The following is a 16425-nucleotide window of genomic DNA, read 5'->3' on the forward strand; positions in this document are numbered from 1 at the left end:
GGCCGCGTCGGGCCCCGTCTGCGGCTCCCCCCGGGCCGCGCGGGCGCCGCGGGGCCGAGCTCCCCAGCGGCTCGCCTGGGAACGTCCCGCAGCCGGCGGCTCTGTTGTTTTTGGCTGGCCGGGCGCAGTCCCACCTCTATGATCCCGTGCCCGGCAGCTTAGCTGTGTAAATATATGGGATCTCAGCGTTTCCCACTGCAAACAAAGGCCCGGTCCAACACAAGCAGTGAAGCCGCACAACCCGCGATGCCTCTAACGAGCAGCGGTACAGCGAGCAGGATGCCTGTTAGGTGAGAAGCGGGAGCTGGGGCTACCTGGCAAGGAGGGAGGTGGGGGTTAACTGTTGGCTCTTCCTCGCGTTCGGAGCTCGGAGACGTGCGCCAGGAGATCCGTGCGAGGCGTACGTCAAGTGTCCTCCGCTYGAATTCCCGCCCTTGGGGGTGCCTCCGTGAGGAGCTGCCCCCGAGACGGAGCCAGCGCCGCRTCCGAGGATTCCTGCGCGGAGCCGGTGTCTGCAGGAGCCCGCGCGTACCTGGCGGTCCTGGCGGTGAGCTCAGCCCCGCCGTGGCGTTTCCTCCGCGCTGGCCTGACGCGTGGCATTCGGGTGGTTTCTGTCCCGGTAATTGGTGTCCAGTGGCGGGGGCGTTTCCTGCGTTCGGCAGGAGCTGGCGAGGTGCTCGGTGCTGGTTAAAGCTGTTCTTTGGGCCTCCAGACTTGACCTGGGGCTTTTGAAGCTCTAACCTGGAGCGCGTTCCTGGAGCGCTGCGGGCAGCAGTCGTGTCCTGGACCACGGGAATCGCTGGCTGGAGCCTCACCAGGCTGAAAGCTCTGGCTTCGTCTACGCTAGCCAGAACCGTCGTGTGCAAGAGCACACGGGCTGCTGGCTCCGGTTGCTAATGCCCCTTGCAYGTGCCTTGGCAGAGCCCTGCCAGGGACTGGGCTCCCTGAGCCTTAACTGCGGCGCAGCGGAGTGCTCTCGGCCCTTTTCTTCCTGTTCTGGGTTCAYGAGCCTTTTGCAGAACCTCGCTGCAAAAATYATACTCTTTGAGGCAGCAAAAACCYGKCTCGTTKCCTTGCCTGCTGGGAAAAGGAGCTACGTGCTGGGAGCTGTGGTGATGAGTGTCCGGTGGGGATTGGATTTGGGGGCCTTSCAGGAAGGGCAGCTTTTAGGACCTTGGGAAGGAAGGTGAACGCTGCCTTTACCCGGCTCGGCACACGGGAGAGCACGAGGGTGGCAGTGCACCCGGGCAGCTCCTGGCGTGCCCAGCACAGCCGCAGGAGCAGCGGGTGCCTGCAGGTCCTGAGCACCCTGCGCCTGGCCTGCCACGAGTGCTCCAGCCCCCTTAGGGTCCCMGCTGCTCTCCCTGCGGGGCGGCCAGCGTCGGCAGCTCGCGCAGCCGGCGGGGCCTCGTCTGCCTCTGCCCTCCGGCTGCAACACCCCGGCGGCTGAGCCGGGGGCCCAGGAGACATGGATGCGTTTGCTGAGCCTCCTCTTGAGGCAGGYGCTGGAGCGGGATCTCCTGCGTGGGACTCTTGCCTGGTTGCCTCCTAGCGCCGGATGCCTCTGCCTGGGTGTTTACAGAGACGTCTCCCAGTGTGGCGATACGTGCTGATGTGGCAGCGTGGAGGATTCGCTCGCCTTGCGCCGTCTTCTCYGCCTCTCCTTCGGACCCAAGCGCCTTCGGCAAACAGTGCTTGCTCCAGCCCAGCCTGCTTAGCAAACACGCAGCTGACGCAACCGGGCTGCGCTGCTCCGGCTGTGGCACCTGCGGCGGAGCCGTTGCGGGAGGCTGGGATCGGGCGCAGCAGACCGTTTGGGCAGGAAGCAGCCCATGCAGAGCTGGGATAAAACCTTTGCTTCTCCTTTTTCAAAAGCTCCGAAGCAGTCAACAGTTCACAAGACCACGAGGGTCTTGGCTGCCTCTCCGGGTCCCTTGCAAGCGTCTCCTCTGCACCTGCTCTCAGCGGAGATGCCTGCTCCTGGCCGCGTGTCTGCATCCCTCCCCTCCGGGCAGGCGAGACGGACCTGGAGCCGGCCAGTGTCCGTCCTTCGTGCCAGCTGGCGTCCCCCTCAGCAGGAGCTGGTCCGCCCAGGCACCGCTCTCTGAGCCCGCTAGCTGCCAGGCCCGGAGCCGCAGCCCTTGCGCGATGAGCCTGCTGTGCCCGGGCCAGGCGTGGGAGCGGGGACCAGAGTCTCCCCGGTGTCTGGCTGGACTACAGGTCTGTCCAGCCCATCTGCAGCAGGGCCTGGGCTCTGCGGGAGGCGTTTGATCCTCCCTTTCCTAAGGCCTCCTCCCTGTCTCCTGAGCCCGTCGTGCACCTGAGTTCACCCCAGGCTTTCTCTGCTGTGGCTTTTTGCCTCGCTACTTGTCCTCGAGGTCTCTTGGCTTGGTGCCAGTGGTGACTTTGGGGCTTATTGGGGGTGGTAGAGTGAACTAGATGATCTCCGGAGGTCCCTTTCAACCTCTACCGTTCTGTGGTTCTGTGACCGTTCTGGGGGAAAAGCTGAGCACTGCGAAACAGCCCAGGTTTCCTGGGGACGGTGGGGAAACTGAGGCAGCAAGGTGGAAGGCAGAGCCAGGCATGGCAGGGAACCTGCCTGCTGGGCTGGGCTGTCTTCCTCTGTCCAGCTGCCTTCTCCAACTTTCTCATGTTTTTCCTTTCCTTTTAGTTTTTCAGAGCTTTTTCGAAGAAGGCAGAAGACGGGATAAGGATTGCTAGTGAGTATTCAAAGCCGTGCTGGCTTTTTACCCTGGGTGCGAAAGGCCTTGCTGCAGTCCCTGCAGCCCCCGCGCATTGGGGACGGAGGAGGGCAGCGCTCCCCCGTTGGGCCATCAGGCAGAGGTGAAGCTGGTGGGAGGACGCTCGGCCTGGCACCCTCGCCTGCCTGCGACGAGCTGGGCTTGACCATCCTTGTCTCGTCCCCCTGACAGTTCCCAGCAGCACTGTCCGGGACCTGAGGCACAGCATCATCACCAACCTGGAGCAGAGCCAGGATGCCTGGCCACCTGCCTGTCCTCCGCTGGAGCCAGCGAGGTACGGGTGACCACCAGCCCAGGGCCGTGCATGGGGTGTGGAACTGGGTGCTGGGACGGAGGGGATGGCTGCTGGCTGCCCGCTGGGAACACTCCCGTGAAGAGCAGAGAGATGCTGGCGCAGAGAGGAGTTACAAGAGGCTGAAAGCCCCAGAAGGAACTGGATGGGGTCTCTGGCCTTTTGCAGAGGTCTCGCCAGGCTTTTCAGCCCAGTGGACAACCAYGAGGAGGAAAAGAGATATGGGGAGATCTGCCTGTGGAGGCTAGGATCAACCCAAATCGAGGTGACCAGAAACAGCACAAATTTTGTCTGTGCTTTCCCGTCTCTGACTCTGTAGATGGAGCAGTAGGGTAGCTCTCGGGAAGGAGGGGGCAGAAACAGCTGTGCCAGAGGTGGAAACAAGTGTGTTTAGCTGGGAATCACTGGATGACACCCTTCCTGGATCTTGGGAGGAGCTGGCAGCTGGAAGAGTAGTTTGGGTAGTGAAGGTGGATTTCTAATGAAAGTCCTGAGTCAAAAGTGAGCGCAGAGTTCCAGGGGAGACATGAGAGGTCTGGCAAATCTACAGCCGTTTACAGCCCGATTAATGCATTTTTATCAGAAAAAAATTGTAAAATAAAAATGGAGGAACATGGAAAATAGGGGAAAGCTGGGACATCAGTTTGCCAGTAACAGGCAGTGCTGGACTGAATGGATATCTTTCTGCGATGAGGTAACTGATAGTTGTTTCTAGCTGTGAGAAATGTGATAGTCCTGCTCTGTGGACTTTGGTGAAACATTTGATGTGTTGTCATCTAGGAGAGAAGAACATAGGGTTGGAGTAGAGCTATGGAGCAACTAAAGGCAGGCGACTATGGGGAGTGTTTGGTGGGGGGGGGAGATCAGGATGGAGAGAAGGATTCCTGGTAGAGGTCCACAAGGTGAGAAGAGCCCAGAGGCTGCRCTAGCCTGGCAGCAGAGCTGTTCCCCGTCGGCTCTGGCAGTTTTGGGGCTGTAGCACAAGGCCTGGCAGGGCAGTGTGAGCGTTGCTATAGCTGGTGCTGGTTCTCCGTGCTTGGGGAAGAGGCGTTCAGGGGCTCGGGGCGCCTCAGAGAAGGACTGCCGCAGCATCGGGGAAGAGACCACTGTTGTTTTGAAGGTAGCTTGTAGCGATAAAAGCAGCAGGGCTCAGGCTCCTGGTAGAAGTGATGGGATCTACGCAGCGGACACGCGGCTCGATTCCATTTCTGGAAGGGATTGCGTGGTGCGATGCCAGCGGTAGGTGAGGAAGGAGAGGTGTGGACCTAGGCGAGCTGTTAGTGCTGACACGTGCTYGAGGTGCAAGCTGAACTGATCGCCTGGCGTGGGAGAGACGCGTGCCGTGCCATCTGCGATCGAATGAGATACTAGGACGTGACCTGGACAGGATGGGCGACTTTCTGAGCCAGGTAGCTGTGAGCGGCCGGTTTCGTGTGCCTCCCCGGGGTAACTTCGTTGTCTCTCGCRTTTCTCCTAACAAACCTGCTTGTCAGCCTGGGCTGAATTAGAGCAAGTGGTGCCTGGGCTGGGCGCAGGACRGGGACGGGGTGGTGTCCACCGCCCAGCTGTGCCGAGCGAGGCCAGCGCTCAGCTGGCGATGGAGCAGGATGATACCAGCAGCCATCGCCAGCATCTGTGTCGTTGGAGCGGCCCCAGAGCGGCTTTTTTTCTGCCTCGTCTGAGAAAGGGTTTTTTTCATTCATTATGAAGTCTGTGGAGTCCGAGTTGTCTCTGCCAGACACAGATGGCCGCTTTGCTGTCCAGGCGATGGCCGGCCCCGGCGGGGCTCCTCTGCCTCCGCAGAGAGGCTGCCCTGCCTCTTGCGGGGGTGGCAGTGGTGGGGACCTCCTCTGCCCTTGCCCCGTCTGGCTCCGTGGCCCTSTCAGCCCTGGAGAAGAGGGCGTTCGGCCTTCCCAGAGCAGCGGTCAGGCTCGTCTCTGGCRCCTCTGCGTCGCGGAAAAGAGATGCTGGTTCGCGCTCTTTGCTGTGTTTTTCCCCTGGGTGAGCGTGCAGCTCCCTTCTCCGTAGGCTCGCTGTGTTTTCTGCCTCCTTGGCTGGCCCTGGCAGGTTTTCACAGAAGCCGTGAACCAGAGCAGAAAATTGGGGCTGGAAACTTCAGCGGGGAGAAATTGTTAGCTCAGCAAAGCTGAACCCAGCRTCGACATCCTGTGGCAAATCCCCACGGATTAGGGCTGAACTCCTTTCATGTGAGAGGGCAAAACATCCGCCCGCTTTGCCAAGCTGCTGCGTGCTGGCCGGAGGCGCCCCGTGGGGACGTCCCACGGCCCTGGTACGCGCTGCCACTCACTCTCGCCCTCTCTTGCAGCCCGGAGGAGGTTCGCAGCTTCTTCCAGAGAAACAACGTCAGGTACCTGGCGCTGATCTTTGAGAAGAGCGACTCCTTTGTGGGCAGAGAGGTGGGTACAGCCGCGTTCAGCCTGCGGGTTTTTTTAAGCTGGTGTCCCCGGTGTTCGTGTTGTCTCCTGCTGTCCTATCAGTCCAGCCTAATAACTCCTGAGCATGTTTGGCAGAGGTGGCGAAGTCCCAAGTGGTGTTGCCCTCTCGTTCTGAGAACGAGTGGGCCAGGAGGGGACAGGGACCCTAGACCGAGGGGGCTGCTCACACGAAGGCCTCTGAACACGCACGCAGGAGCTCCTACAGGCAGCTGGGGGGGCTTTGCTCACGTTTGCATGCTGCTTTGAAGCCGCGAGGCGTTGTAAGGGTGCTGAGTATCTCCATGATGTTCCTCTCTGCCACAGAGAGAAATCAGGTGCAGTCAGGACTGGGATGTCCTGCTCCCTGGCCCGCCTGATCCGGGAGCTCCTTTGGGTTGCAGGTGACACTGGACATGCTGCAGTACGAGAACATCGCCGTGAGGAGGGTGCTGAGCAGCGAGGAAGAGCTCGTGAAGAAGTTTGGAGTGACCACCTTCCCTTCCGGCTACCTGCTCCTTAGCAACGGGTCCTTCTCCCGCCTGCCCGTGTGAGTCTGGGGCACGGACTGAAGGTCCTGCCTGCGGAGAGCCGTGGTCTCGTGTGGCACTAGCGTGCCACACAAACCTGTCGTGCACGGGCTTTGCCCCTGACKGGGGTCCGTGCTGTGGATATGCTAGAGGGAAAAGCTGGTGGCTTCAGCAGAGAGCTTCACCCTTCCTGCAGGGCTGCTTCATTCCGAGCCCTCCTGTCGGGTCGGCGGGGCCTGGAGGGGGTCCCACGCCAGGTCCTTGTGGGATGTTTTCGCCGTGGTGGAGGGAATGAATTTTGGCTCTGGCGTGCTGCTGGGCCTGCCTGACGTTTCCTGATYGACGTGCAGCTCCCGGCACCTGCCCAGCCACAGGCTTTTATCCATCTGCACCTGCTGCCCTGCTGGTTGATGGATAAATCTGCCGCGTCCCAAGGCTGGCAGGGTACCAGGCTGGTGCCTGGCCCTCTCCCCATCTCTCTGCTCTTCCCCGTCGGTCTTCTAATTGCGGAAAAGTTCATTAGGAGGCAGAGAGCAGCCGCGGCCGAGCGGCTGCCGGGGAGCGATGGGCCGCCCGCTCCCTCGAGCGGGTCCCGCCGCGGAGCGGCACGGCCAGATGGTGCCTTCGCGGCCTCGGCGGGCGGCTGACGCGGGGCCGGCCGGGCGGCGAGGCGCCCGGCGCGGCGGCAAGGCACCTGGCACGGCCGCGAAGCGCCGGGCCGGCTGTGGCCGCCCCGCGAAGGGCGCGGGAAGCGGTCCTCGGTGCCACCTCGCTGGCGAGAGGGGATGCTCCCCCGGAGGAAGACTGGGGCCTGCGCGGCGTGGGAGGCCGCGGGGAGGCGGGAGGAGGGATGCCAGCTCTGCCCGGCGCAGAGCTATTGTTCCTGAGCTGGCGGAGGGGAAAATTGCTTGCGACGAAGCCGCGTCTCCGCCATCTGCTTGCGGGTGAGCACCAGGCTGCAGGAGAGGCAGCTCCGCGCTGCCTGGCTCCCCTGGGCTTTCCCGCGGCCACCTGCCAGCTTTGCTGACGTGCCGGGCGGGCTTTGCGGGGACGCCCTCCTCCCCGCAGCCCTCGTTGGCCTGACACCTTCCTCCCCTGTCCTGGGTGCCGGGGAGGGCTTGGTGGCTGGACTGTCCCAACCTTGGCTCCTGCGATAGAAGATTTGCTGTGGGTTGTGGGCCAACATACCTGCTGCCGGGGGCGGATGGAGACCCTTAATAATCCCGCATTTGGGAGCAGAGGTGTTCCCGGCAGGGCGTGAGGTYGCAGAGTGGTCGTACCAGGCTGGGAGCTGCTGGTCCACCTCAAAGTCTTGGGTCTCATTTGCCTCCTTGTCATGGCCAGCAGGCCTTGGGGACRGAGAGAGGTCTTGCTCACGGCTTCTCTTTCCCCGCAGGCACATGGAGGCACGCTCCTTCTACACCTACTACTTGAGGACACTCTCTGGCGTGACCCGAGGCTCTTACAAGCTGAACGTGACTTCCAGCACTTCCAACGTGACCGGCGCATCCCAGCCGAAGCACGCTGACCGGTGAGACCCCTCATCCTTGCRTAGCCCCACATGCATGCAGCCACTTCACTGGCCCATTCTCAGGGAGCGAAGGCGCTGGTGCCCAGCGTGAGCTGGACAAGCACACGGCTCAATTATTTTGGAGCTGTAGGAAGCTGGGGGGGAGAGGCTTTGGGGAGGGTGGGAGGAGGGAACGTGTCCGTGCAGGGCTGCGCGAGCAGCGGAGCGAAGGTGGCTCCTCGGGGAGTCGACAGCGGGCCGGGACCATGCCCCTTCCCCCAGGAAAAGTCTCATGTCACTGTTGCAAAGAAAATTCCCTTCCACGCAGCCGGGTCCCTCGGGGCTCCAAAGCTGTCTTTGGTCGAGTAAAACGCTCACAGCCTGCTGTGCGCGCTGTCCCGCTTCCCCAGCTCCAAGGTGTACATGGCCGACCTGGAGTCTGCGCTTCACTACTCGCTGCGGGTGGAGGCGACCCGGGCCGCCGCGCTGTCGGGGTCCGCGCTGTCGGCCTTGAAGTGCTACGTGGCGCTGCTGGCGAAGGTGAGGAGCGGCGGCGGCCCCGGCCGGGGGGGAGCARCGGGGCGTGCTGGCCGCCGTGCCGCCGGCCTGACCCGCGCTCGCTCGCGCTGCGGAGGCCTGCTGAGTCGTGCTCGCCGCCGGGCCAGCCTGTGCCCGGAGCGCGGCAAACGTCTTGGCCGTCGGCCGGTCGGAGCCAAGTCTGGGATGGGAGTTTGGATCTCTGGGGACACGTTAATCTGGCAGGCTAAAAATCCCAGTTAAAATCCGGCGGGCACAAGTCAGGTCCCTGCGCTGAGCCGTGGCCRTAGCTGCTGCTTTTCAGTATTGATGCAGGAACGAGCTGCGTTTCTATCTGTCTGTTTATACCGGTAAAAGTAGAAGCGGGATGCGGACTGCGTCCCCGCGGGGCTGATAAGGAGAGCCGAGCTCGCCAGCCTCCGTAAGCAGCCGAGCGGGGCGCTCCCCGAGGCGAGCGTGCCTGCTGCCGCTCGGCGGGTCCCTTGCYGCCTCGTGGGCCGCGGCGGCGGCGTTCCCTGCCGTCCTCGTCCCGGCAGAGCCCTCTGCAGCCGGCCGGGCTCTCGCCCTGCAGTTTGCCCGCGGCTGGTCCGGCTCGTGATGWTTTTCGCCTGCCCCCTTCCAGACCGCCGCGCAGCAGCTGTGCCCGCGATCCTGCCCGCGGTGACCCAAGGCAARGACGCAGCTCGAGAAGGTTGGGCGACTTTATTCGACGGAAGGCAAAGATGCGATTTGCTCAARGTGGAGTCTGCGGATGAGACTCTTGATAGAGGGGGATTCCTTAMTCTGGTGGGCTAGAAGTCCCGGTGAGAGCCAGCGGCCAGAAGCAGCCGCCAGAGAGGTTCAGGCGAGAGATCAGCTGCAGTTATCCGTGGGCAGAGCGGGCTCTCGGTTTGCAGAAGTTGCTGTATCAAGGCAAAGATCTTTTCTAAAGAAACGTGGACTCCCAGCAGGAGGTGGCAGAGACGACACACACGAGCAGAGGGGTTTGCGCTGCCTAATTCTCATCTCCTGACTTGAACGCTCAGTTTAGGGAGTTAATCTCTGCAGGCTCCTTTTACAGTCCGGGGGAGAGACTGCTGCTCTGAACTGTGCTCTGGAAAAGCCTGATTTAGGATATTTTTTTTTCTCTCCTGCATGGAGCTGGCAGGGTTAAAGCTCACCAGTAGTGTGGAGAAGCTTTGAGCCAGGAGGAGCTGGGCAGTTTGATTAGCTGGTACTAGCAAGTGCTGTGTTTGGACAGTATTTCTACTAGTGGTGTAGATGGAGTTCTGTTCCCACGGCTTTCCCCGCCTGGGGTCTCTGCTAGACCTTTGCCCCAACCGTGTCTGCTTTCTGTCCCTCGTTCCTTACCCAGAGCGTTGCACTCCGTTTGGACCTCCTGGGTCTCAGAACGAGCGTAGGCTTCTGCACCGTGCGAGACTCCCCCTGCTCCCACGTTTGCCTGCCCTTCCTGAGCGCAGAGAGGGCAATAACCAGCTGCTCCAAACACAAGGCACTAGTGCAGCAAGTCTTAAGCTCTCAGCTTAGRGCTTCGTAACGATTTGGCGTTGCTGGTGGTTCCTTTCACAGCGACGGGAAGATGCGTGCGTGTGAAGGGAGGCAGGGAGCTGGGATGTGCGTGGCAGAAGAGAGGTGCATGGGAGGTGGTCAAGACTGAGCTGCCCTTGGCTTGGCTGTGCGGAAGCCCGTTTGTCTCGTCTCCTACTTGCCACCGGTTACTGCCTTTGGCGTTTCTCCGTTTCTGGAACACGGAGGGGTTCATTAAATAAACGCCCCATCTCATGAGGCCCCTGTTAAGGGTCAGGCCCTGCAGAGCCTGCAGCCCGCTGCGTTTCTCCATCAYGTGCCCGATGGCCGTGTGGCCCCTCTGCGGGTCCAGAGCGGTGCGCGCTGTGTCGCGCTGCGGGGCCGCAGCGGCGCTGCGAGCTTGCCGGGGCTGTAGGCAGGAGCGGTGGCTTTTAGATCAGCTTTTAGCCATCCCTACGAGCCTTTCCCTTGCTGGCCAAGGGCGAACTGCAGCCTCCGGGTCTGACGAGGAGATGAAGCCCCGTGCGGCCTGGAAGCGCGGGCGGGAGGCCGGAGGCGGTGGGCGCCCGGCCGGGAGGGTGCCGTGGCTCCGCGGGCCGGGGACGAGGATGCTGAGCCGGCGCTGCCGTTCCAGCTCTCGTCCACGGGTCGGAGCAGCGGCACCAGGATTGCTGCCAGCCCTGGCAGCCGCYGCCTGCTCCGGCCGGGGAATTCACMCTCCCGCTGCCGCCRGGGCCGGGGCTTTAACTGTCRCGTTTCCAAGAAGYGTTTAAGCAAAAAGAGAAAAAAAGAAAAAAACTTAGCGTGGAAAGAAATCATGGCTAGGAAGCCACACATCATGCAGCAAAACCTCCTTTGAAAGGTTTGGGGAGGGCAGAGGAAGTGTGTTCTGCAGCAGAAACCTCAGTTTGTAGATGCGTTCCCGTGCTGAATTTGGGGCTTTCAGTGCAATTCATGGAATCGSTTAAAATCCCCGTGGGCCCAGGGAGAGTAGCTCGGTCCTAGCAAAACGCTTCTTTCTTTCGCTTCCCCGCCGCTCTTGCTGCGTCCCGCYGCTGTCGTCTCGCCCCATGGCCGCGCTGGCGTTGGTCCCTCCGCCGCCCGTGGCGGTCTGTCTGTGCCGGATTTGAGTTGGCTTTCAGAGTAGCTTTTTCTGCTCCTCGGACCACGCGGGGCCGGGGCCGAGGTTCGGCGCTCGGCTCGGCTCGGCGGCGAGCGAAGGGGCCCCGCGGCCCTTCTCACCCGCGTCCGCTCTCGCTCCCGGTGCAGCACTTCCCGGGGCGCCYCTTCGTCCGGACCTACCTGCGGTCTCTGGACGGCTGGCTGAGGAACTGGACGGAGCCCGAGCTGCCTCGCGCCGTCCTGAAGGAGGCCCTGAAGAACCAGGGAGACGTAAGGCGCCCCGCGGTACCTCCCGGCGTCCCCGCTCCTGCTCTCCCCTCTCCCCCCGCTTTCCCCGCGTTTTAGGTAGCGGCTGCGTCACCCTGCATCCGTCTGTCCTTCAGGCCTCCCGCCCCGCCGTGCTGCCCGCCAACGTGACCTGGGTGGGCTGCCAGGGCAGCGAGCCCCACTTCCGCGGCTACCCCTGCTCCCTGTGGACCCTCTTCCACCTGCTGACGGTCCAGGCCCTCCGGAGCGGCCCGGACGAAGGTAACGGCCCGGCGGGCCGGGACGCGGGCCGAGGGGGCCTGCCGGGGCCGGCGCGGCCGTGGGCGCGCTGGGTCTGGACCGGCCCTCCCTGCCCTCCCCTAGAGCTGCCGCTGGAGGTCCTGAGCACCATGCGCTGCTACGTCAAGAGCTTCTTCGGCTGCCGGGAGTGCGCCCGGCACTTCGAGGCCATGGCCGCCGGGTCCGTGGAGAAGGTGCGGGGCCGGGAGGAGGCAGCCCTCTGGCTCTGGTCGCACCACAACGAGGTGAACGCTCGGCTGGCCGGTAAGCGCTGCGGCGGGGGGAGCTCGGGGCGAGACCCCGGGCTGGGGAGAGGAGGGGCTGCGGCGCGGCGTAGAGCCGTGGGAGATGGGAGCGGGGGCGGTTTCCCCGGGAAAAGGGAAGAGAGGAGACGTAGCAGCACCCGCCTCCYGCTAGGCAGCCCCAGGAGCGATACCTGCTCCAGGTCGCGCCGGAGGAGGGRGGCTGGGAGGTCTCGTCCTGCCAAAAACACGGCCGTACGTGGCCTTGAAGCGACGCCCGTCCGTGGCCGCGGCGCCTGCTGCAGGGAGGTCTCCAGCGGAGCGAGCCGGGGACCAGCCCGCTGCCGCCTCCGGGGCGCTGAGCCCCTGTCGCATCCCGAAAAGCCAAGCGGGGGGGAGGGGGAGGTAAAAAACCCTCTGCTCGGGGCTGGCTGGCTGTGGCACAGTTCTCCTGAATGCTGCTGCCCTCAAGCTTGATTTTTTTGTTTTTTTTTTCTCCCCTTCTGCCCAGTGGAGAAAGCCCCTTTTCAGCCAGGGAGGGGAGGGGGGTGAGATTCCCTAGGAAAGGCTGTTTGGTTTCCCTCCACAGCTGAGCAAATCCCCCCCCCCTAAATCCTGGGATTCATTCCCCCAGCAGCCCGCTCGTCGTTCCTGCAGCGAGGACGGCGTGTCCGGAGGGGAGCAGGGCCTGCGGGTGGGCGCTCTCCCGGCTTTCCAGGGCGCCCGTGGAAAGGGCAGGAGCATCTCTGACCCCCTTGCTGGATCCGATTCCCGCAGGTAGCGACACGGAGGACCCCAAGTTCCCCAAGCTGCAGTGGCCTCCGCCGGACTTGTGTCCGCTGTGCCACAGGGAGGAGAGCGGGGTGCACGCGTGGGACGAGCCGGCCGTGCTGCGCTTCCTCAAGGACCACTTCTCCCCGGCCAACATCCRCCTGGACTACACCGAGTCCGACGCGGACCTCCTGGCCAGGGAGAGCCGGGAGCCGGGACCGCCGGCAGACACGAGGCTCAGCACCAGCAGGCCCCCGGAGGGGGAGGTGGAGAGGGAGAAGGAGGAGGAAGAGGAGGAAGAAGAAAAAGAAGCGGAGAAGCCGAACGAGGAGGGCGCGGAAGGCGAGGGGGGAGCGCCGGAGCGGCCGGGCTCCTCCGAGCCGCGCAGGCCCAGCATCGTGCGGATGAACCCCAAGCCGCGGGAGACGGAGGAAGACATCGTGGACCTGGACTCCTTCAGCGAGCGGCACTTCAGGAGCAAGGCGCTGAGGGCCGCGGCGGCCGGCAGGCGCCGGCGGCTCAGCAAGCGGGACACCATCCCGCTGCAGCGGGCGCCCGGCGGCCCCCGGGACGCGGCGGCGGGCTGGGAGCGCCCGCGGCTGGGCTCGTGGCGCCGCGGCGGCCCGGACGACGAGGAGGAGGAGGAGGCCGGGGCCGGCCTGCGCCGGAGCCAGTGGTTCCGCGTGCTGGGGCTCGGCTTCTCCCGCGTGGACATCAGCCTGTGCGTCGTGCTCTACTTCCTCTCCTCCATGTGCCTCCTGGGCATGTACACCTTCTTCCGCCTCCGCACGCGCTCCCGGAAGGGCCGCCCGGGCTTCCCCGTGGCCTGAGCGGGGCGACGGCGTGGGGGGCTCCCCGCAGCAGAAGGGGGAGGGTTTCGCCGTGGCCGCCATGCCCCGGGGGGGGGGGTTTGGTCACCGATTCGGCCAGCCCTGGTGGCAGGGCTGATTTTTTTTGGGGGGGGGGTGCAAGGGGGTGTTGGAGCAGCACCGCCTCGGCTGGGGGCCTGTCGCCCCGGCCCGCGGGCGCTGGGCTCGGGTCCATGCGGGGGTTGAGCCGCTCGGGGCGGCGGGCTGGGAGGGAGGGCGCGGAGCGAGGCCCCCGGCCCCCCTGCACCAAGCGCCCCTCGCTTCTCCGCCCCGGCGGCCCTTAACGTCCGTGCGGCCSCTCCGGCTCCGGGCGCTCCCCCTTGGCTCGGCCTTTCTGGGCACGAAGCGCGCCGGSCTTGGACGAGGGGGGACAAGACCGTGGGGCGAAGCCGGGCCGGGGCGTCGCGCGGGCGCCCGGTGCTGCAGGCTCGCTCCTCCGGCACGGCGCGCTCCGCCTGGAAACGCCAAATCTTGCAGAAACGCCCTGGGTTTACGCTCGGATAAAACCCGAAGGCCCGGGCYGTGCCGCTTCGTTGTCCTCCCGGGCTGCGCGGGGGGCCCGGCCCCAGCGAAGCCGCTCCGCTGGCAGCCGGTGGGAAGCCGTCRGTTTCGGCTGTAATCGGACGCGCGTTTTGATTTCGTGTTCCTTCCCCCTCGGCGGAGCGGAGTGGGGCTGCCACCCCCACGCGCTCGCCYGCTCTCGGCTTCTGTTAGTGGAATAAATTATTTTTGCCGACGTTGGTTCTGCTGTGCTGCCTCGTCCCTGGTGCGTGCGTGGGGGGGGGGACACGGAGGTGGCACCCCTGTCCCATCCCTCCGATCCCGCAAACCTCCGCTGGTGCGGCCGGAGCAGGATGCTGGGGGCTGCCAGCGGTGCTGGGGAGCTGAGGAGTCATCGGGGCCGCTGCAAAGAGGTTGTCTGGAGAAATAAAAGTAGGATGCTCGGAGGAGGAGGCGCTTGGGGGTGCCGGCCCCCATTTCTCCCTGCCCTTTTATCCTTGTTAGGAATCATTAAGGAAAATGGTTGTTTTCCAGAGCTGGGCCTGGGGCCATCTGCTCTCCCGGCGCTGCCTAAATCCCCCTGTAACAAATTCATTGGGATTACACTACCTCCCCTAATCCCAGCCCTTCCCCCCACACGGGGGATTTAAAAGGATTAGAGCCCGGCCGATAATAAACTTTATTAGGGGGGAGGAGAGAGGGGGTGTCAATCCGATTGGGAGCCTTTTTTCTTGATATCTTCACTTTGCTCAGGTGCGAGGAGAGGAGCCCGGCGGCTCCCGCGGCACCGCCGAGCGAGCGGGACCGGCCGGGGGCTGCTCCGGCATCTCCCTCCCTGGCCCGGCCCCGGCAAGGGGGCTTCTCCCTTGGGCCCTTCCTCCTCCCTCGGCGCCCGGACCCGTGGCTGGGATTAGCCTTCCTGGCGGGGGGATTTGCGGGATGGCGGGAGGGAAGAGTGCACGGCAAATAAGACTTTCCGTGATCCCGTTCGGGGGCCGGCGGCATGTCCCGGGCTCCCTGCTCCGGAGCCGGGCCCCGCRCGGTGCCCAGACCGCGGGTGCCCCGGGGCCGCCAGGCTCGGGGAGCGCCCGGCCCCACGGCTAATTGCCTAAGTGGCCACAGGCTGTCGGGAGACGCTGCCTATTCCCTAATAGCATTTGCCCTCCGGTGCAATTTAATTTCCTCGGAGGGCGGCTCCCGGCCAGCGGGGAGGCGCGAGGCGCCCGCCAGCGCTGCCTCCCGCTTTCCTTCCCCGCCGGTAAGTAGGGGAGTTTCTCTGCATGGGACTTGCCCCGTGCCGGCCACCCTCACCTGGGCAGCGAGAGGCTGAGACCCGGCAAACTCATCGCACGGGGGCTGACGGCCAGGGGCAGCAGCGGGGTGAGGAGGGGGCAGCACCCATCCACCCTCCACTGCGGGAATTCCCGCCGGGCTTGGCCACCCCGAGCGACGCGGAGGGGGCRGCATCAGCCGAGCGGAGCGGAAAAATGGGTGAAAATCGGCTTCCCCGCTGGGCCGGGCTGGGCCGGGGGGCTCGCTGCCGCAGCGAGCGCGCGCTGGGCTCTGCCCGGGCTGGGCGAGGGGCCRGCTGGGATTCTGCCGGTGCAATGGGGTTTGGGGGTTGAAAAGCACCGGTTCTTCCAAAAGCAGACCGGCGGGGCAGCGCGGCTCTCGCTCAGGGCGGCCGGGCTTGGGGAGGCCCGGGGAGGGCACGTCTCCCCGGGCGCGCGCGGGCTCCGCCGGCGCTCTCGCGGTCCCRGCCCTTGGTTTGTTGGTTGTTTTATTATTATTATCGTTATTATTACTTTAATCTGGGGGAGCAGGCCTGCCCCCGGGGCARGAGCGGGGCCAGCCCGCAGGGCGCGGGGCCCTGGGGGCGGGATTCTGCCGCCTCCCGCCTCCGCCCCGAGGCCTGCCGAGGGCGGGCCGTGCACCTCCCCCTCCCGCTTCGCTGTCGCGACGGCGCCTGTCGCGACAGGGCCGCGCTGCCCCCGCCCCCTCGTCTCTTTTTTCCTAGCCGCCAGGGGCGGGGCACTCCAAAGGCCCCGCCCCTTCCCCGCAGGCCCCGCCCCCGTGGACCTCAAGCCCCGCCCCCGCCACGCTCCGGCGGCGCCCCGCGGCGCGGGCAGCCGGGGATTGGCTGCGGGGGGCGGCTCGCCCCGCCCCCCTGCGGGGCTGGTGACGTCAGGCGCGCTCCCCGCAGTGTGAATGAATCAAAGGCGGGCGGCACGGCTCGGCACGGCACGGCTCGGTTCGGTTCAGCACAGCACGGTTCAGCACGGCACGGCCCGATATTGCCCGGTCCTGCCCGGCCCGGCCCAGCTGGCACGGTCCGGCCCGTCACAGCACAGCACGGCGCGGCTCGGCACGGCTCAGCACCCGGGCGGGCAGAGCTGCGGCATCCCGGCTGCCGGGGCAGGCGCCGGGGCAGCGGGGCCGCCCTCGGCCTCGCCCGGGAGAGGCGCGAGGAGAGCAGCCGGCTTCCGCGGTTTCCTCCCGTTCCGTTTGATTTGATTCTCTTCTCCCTCCGGTCCAATAAAATGATGCAAAGCTCAGCGCTCGCTGCCGAAGGGGCTGTCAAGGGGCTTCCAGAGATTCTTGGTGTGCCAATGCAACGTAAGGACGCTTTTTTTTCCYTTTCCCCCCTCTTTCGGCTAATAATAAAGGAAGCGGGGAGCCGCGGTGGAGCCGGGCAGGGCGGCGAGCGGCGAAGTGGCCCTGGGCCGGCGGCGACGGGCAGCGCTGGGCGGGCTGCGCCGGGGCTGCTGGGCCCGGGCTCCGTCC

At 64.9% G+C, this 16425-nt stretch overlaps 2 protein-coding genes across 2 annotated transcripts in view; both read left to right on the plus strand.

Annotated features, from left to right (window-relative positions):
* Positions 1 to 13161, plus strand: part of QSOX1 (quiescin sulfhydryl oxidase 1) — a gene marked incomplete at its 5' end in the record, with an annotated part of 17067 nt that extends 3906 nt beyond the window's left edge. The window contains 10 exons of the mRNA XM_085300997.1: positions 2672 to 2720; positions 2934 to 3036; positions 5381 to 5471; positions 5891 to 6036; positions 7413 to 7547; positions 7937 to 8066; positions 10860 to 10982; positions 11096 to 11240; positions 11343 to 11522; positions 12278 to 13161. Coding sequence (XP_085157123.1) covers positions 2672 to 2720; positions 2934 to 3036; positions 5381 to 5471; positions 5891 to 6036; positions 7413 to 7547; positions 7937 to 8066; positions 10860 to 10982; positions 11096 to 11240; positions 11343 to 11522; positions 12278 to 13101 — 1926 coding nt within the window. The remainder of the gene's footprint in view (positions 1 to 2671; positions 2721 to 2933; positions 3037 to 5380; positions 5472 to 5890; positions 6037 to 7412; positions 7548 to 7936; positions 8067 to 10859; positions 10983 to 11095; positions 11241 to 11342; positions 11523 to 12277) is intronic.
* Positions 13162 to 16163: 3002 nt separating this feature from the next.
* Positions 16164 to 16425, plus strand: part of LHX4 (LIM homeobox 4) — a 10548-nt gene continuing 10286 nt past the window's right edge. The window contains exon 1 of the mRNA XM_085300998.1: positions 16164 to 16257. Coding sequence (XP_085157124.1) covers positions 16182 to 16257 — 76 coding nt within the window. The 5' untranslated portion in view covers positions 16164 to 16181. The remainder of the gene's footprint in view (positions 16258 to 16425) is intronic.

Source organism: Rhea americana, unplaced genomic scaffold (genome assembly GCF_003343005.1).
Source record: "Rhea americana isolate MKP2758 unplaced genomic scaffold, rheAme1 scaffold_17, whole genome shotgun sequence".
NCBI lineage: Eukaryota > Metazoa > Chordata > Aves > Rheiformes > Rheidae > Rhea > Rhea americana.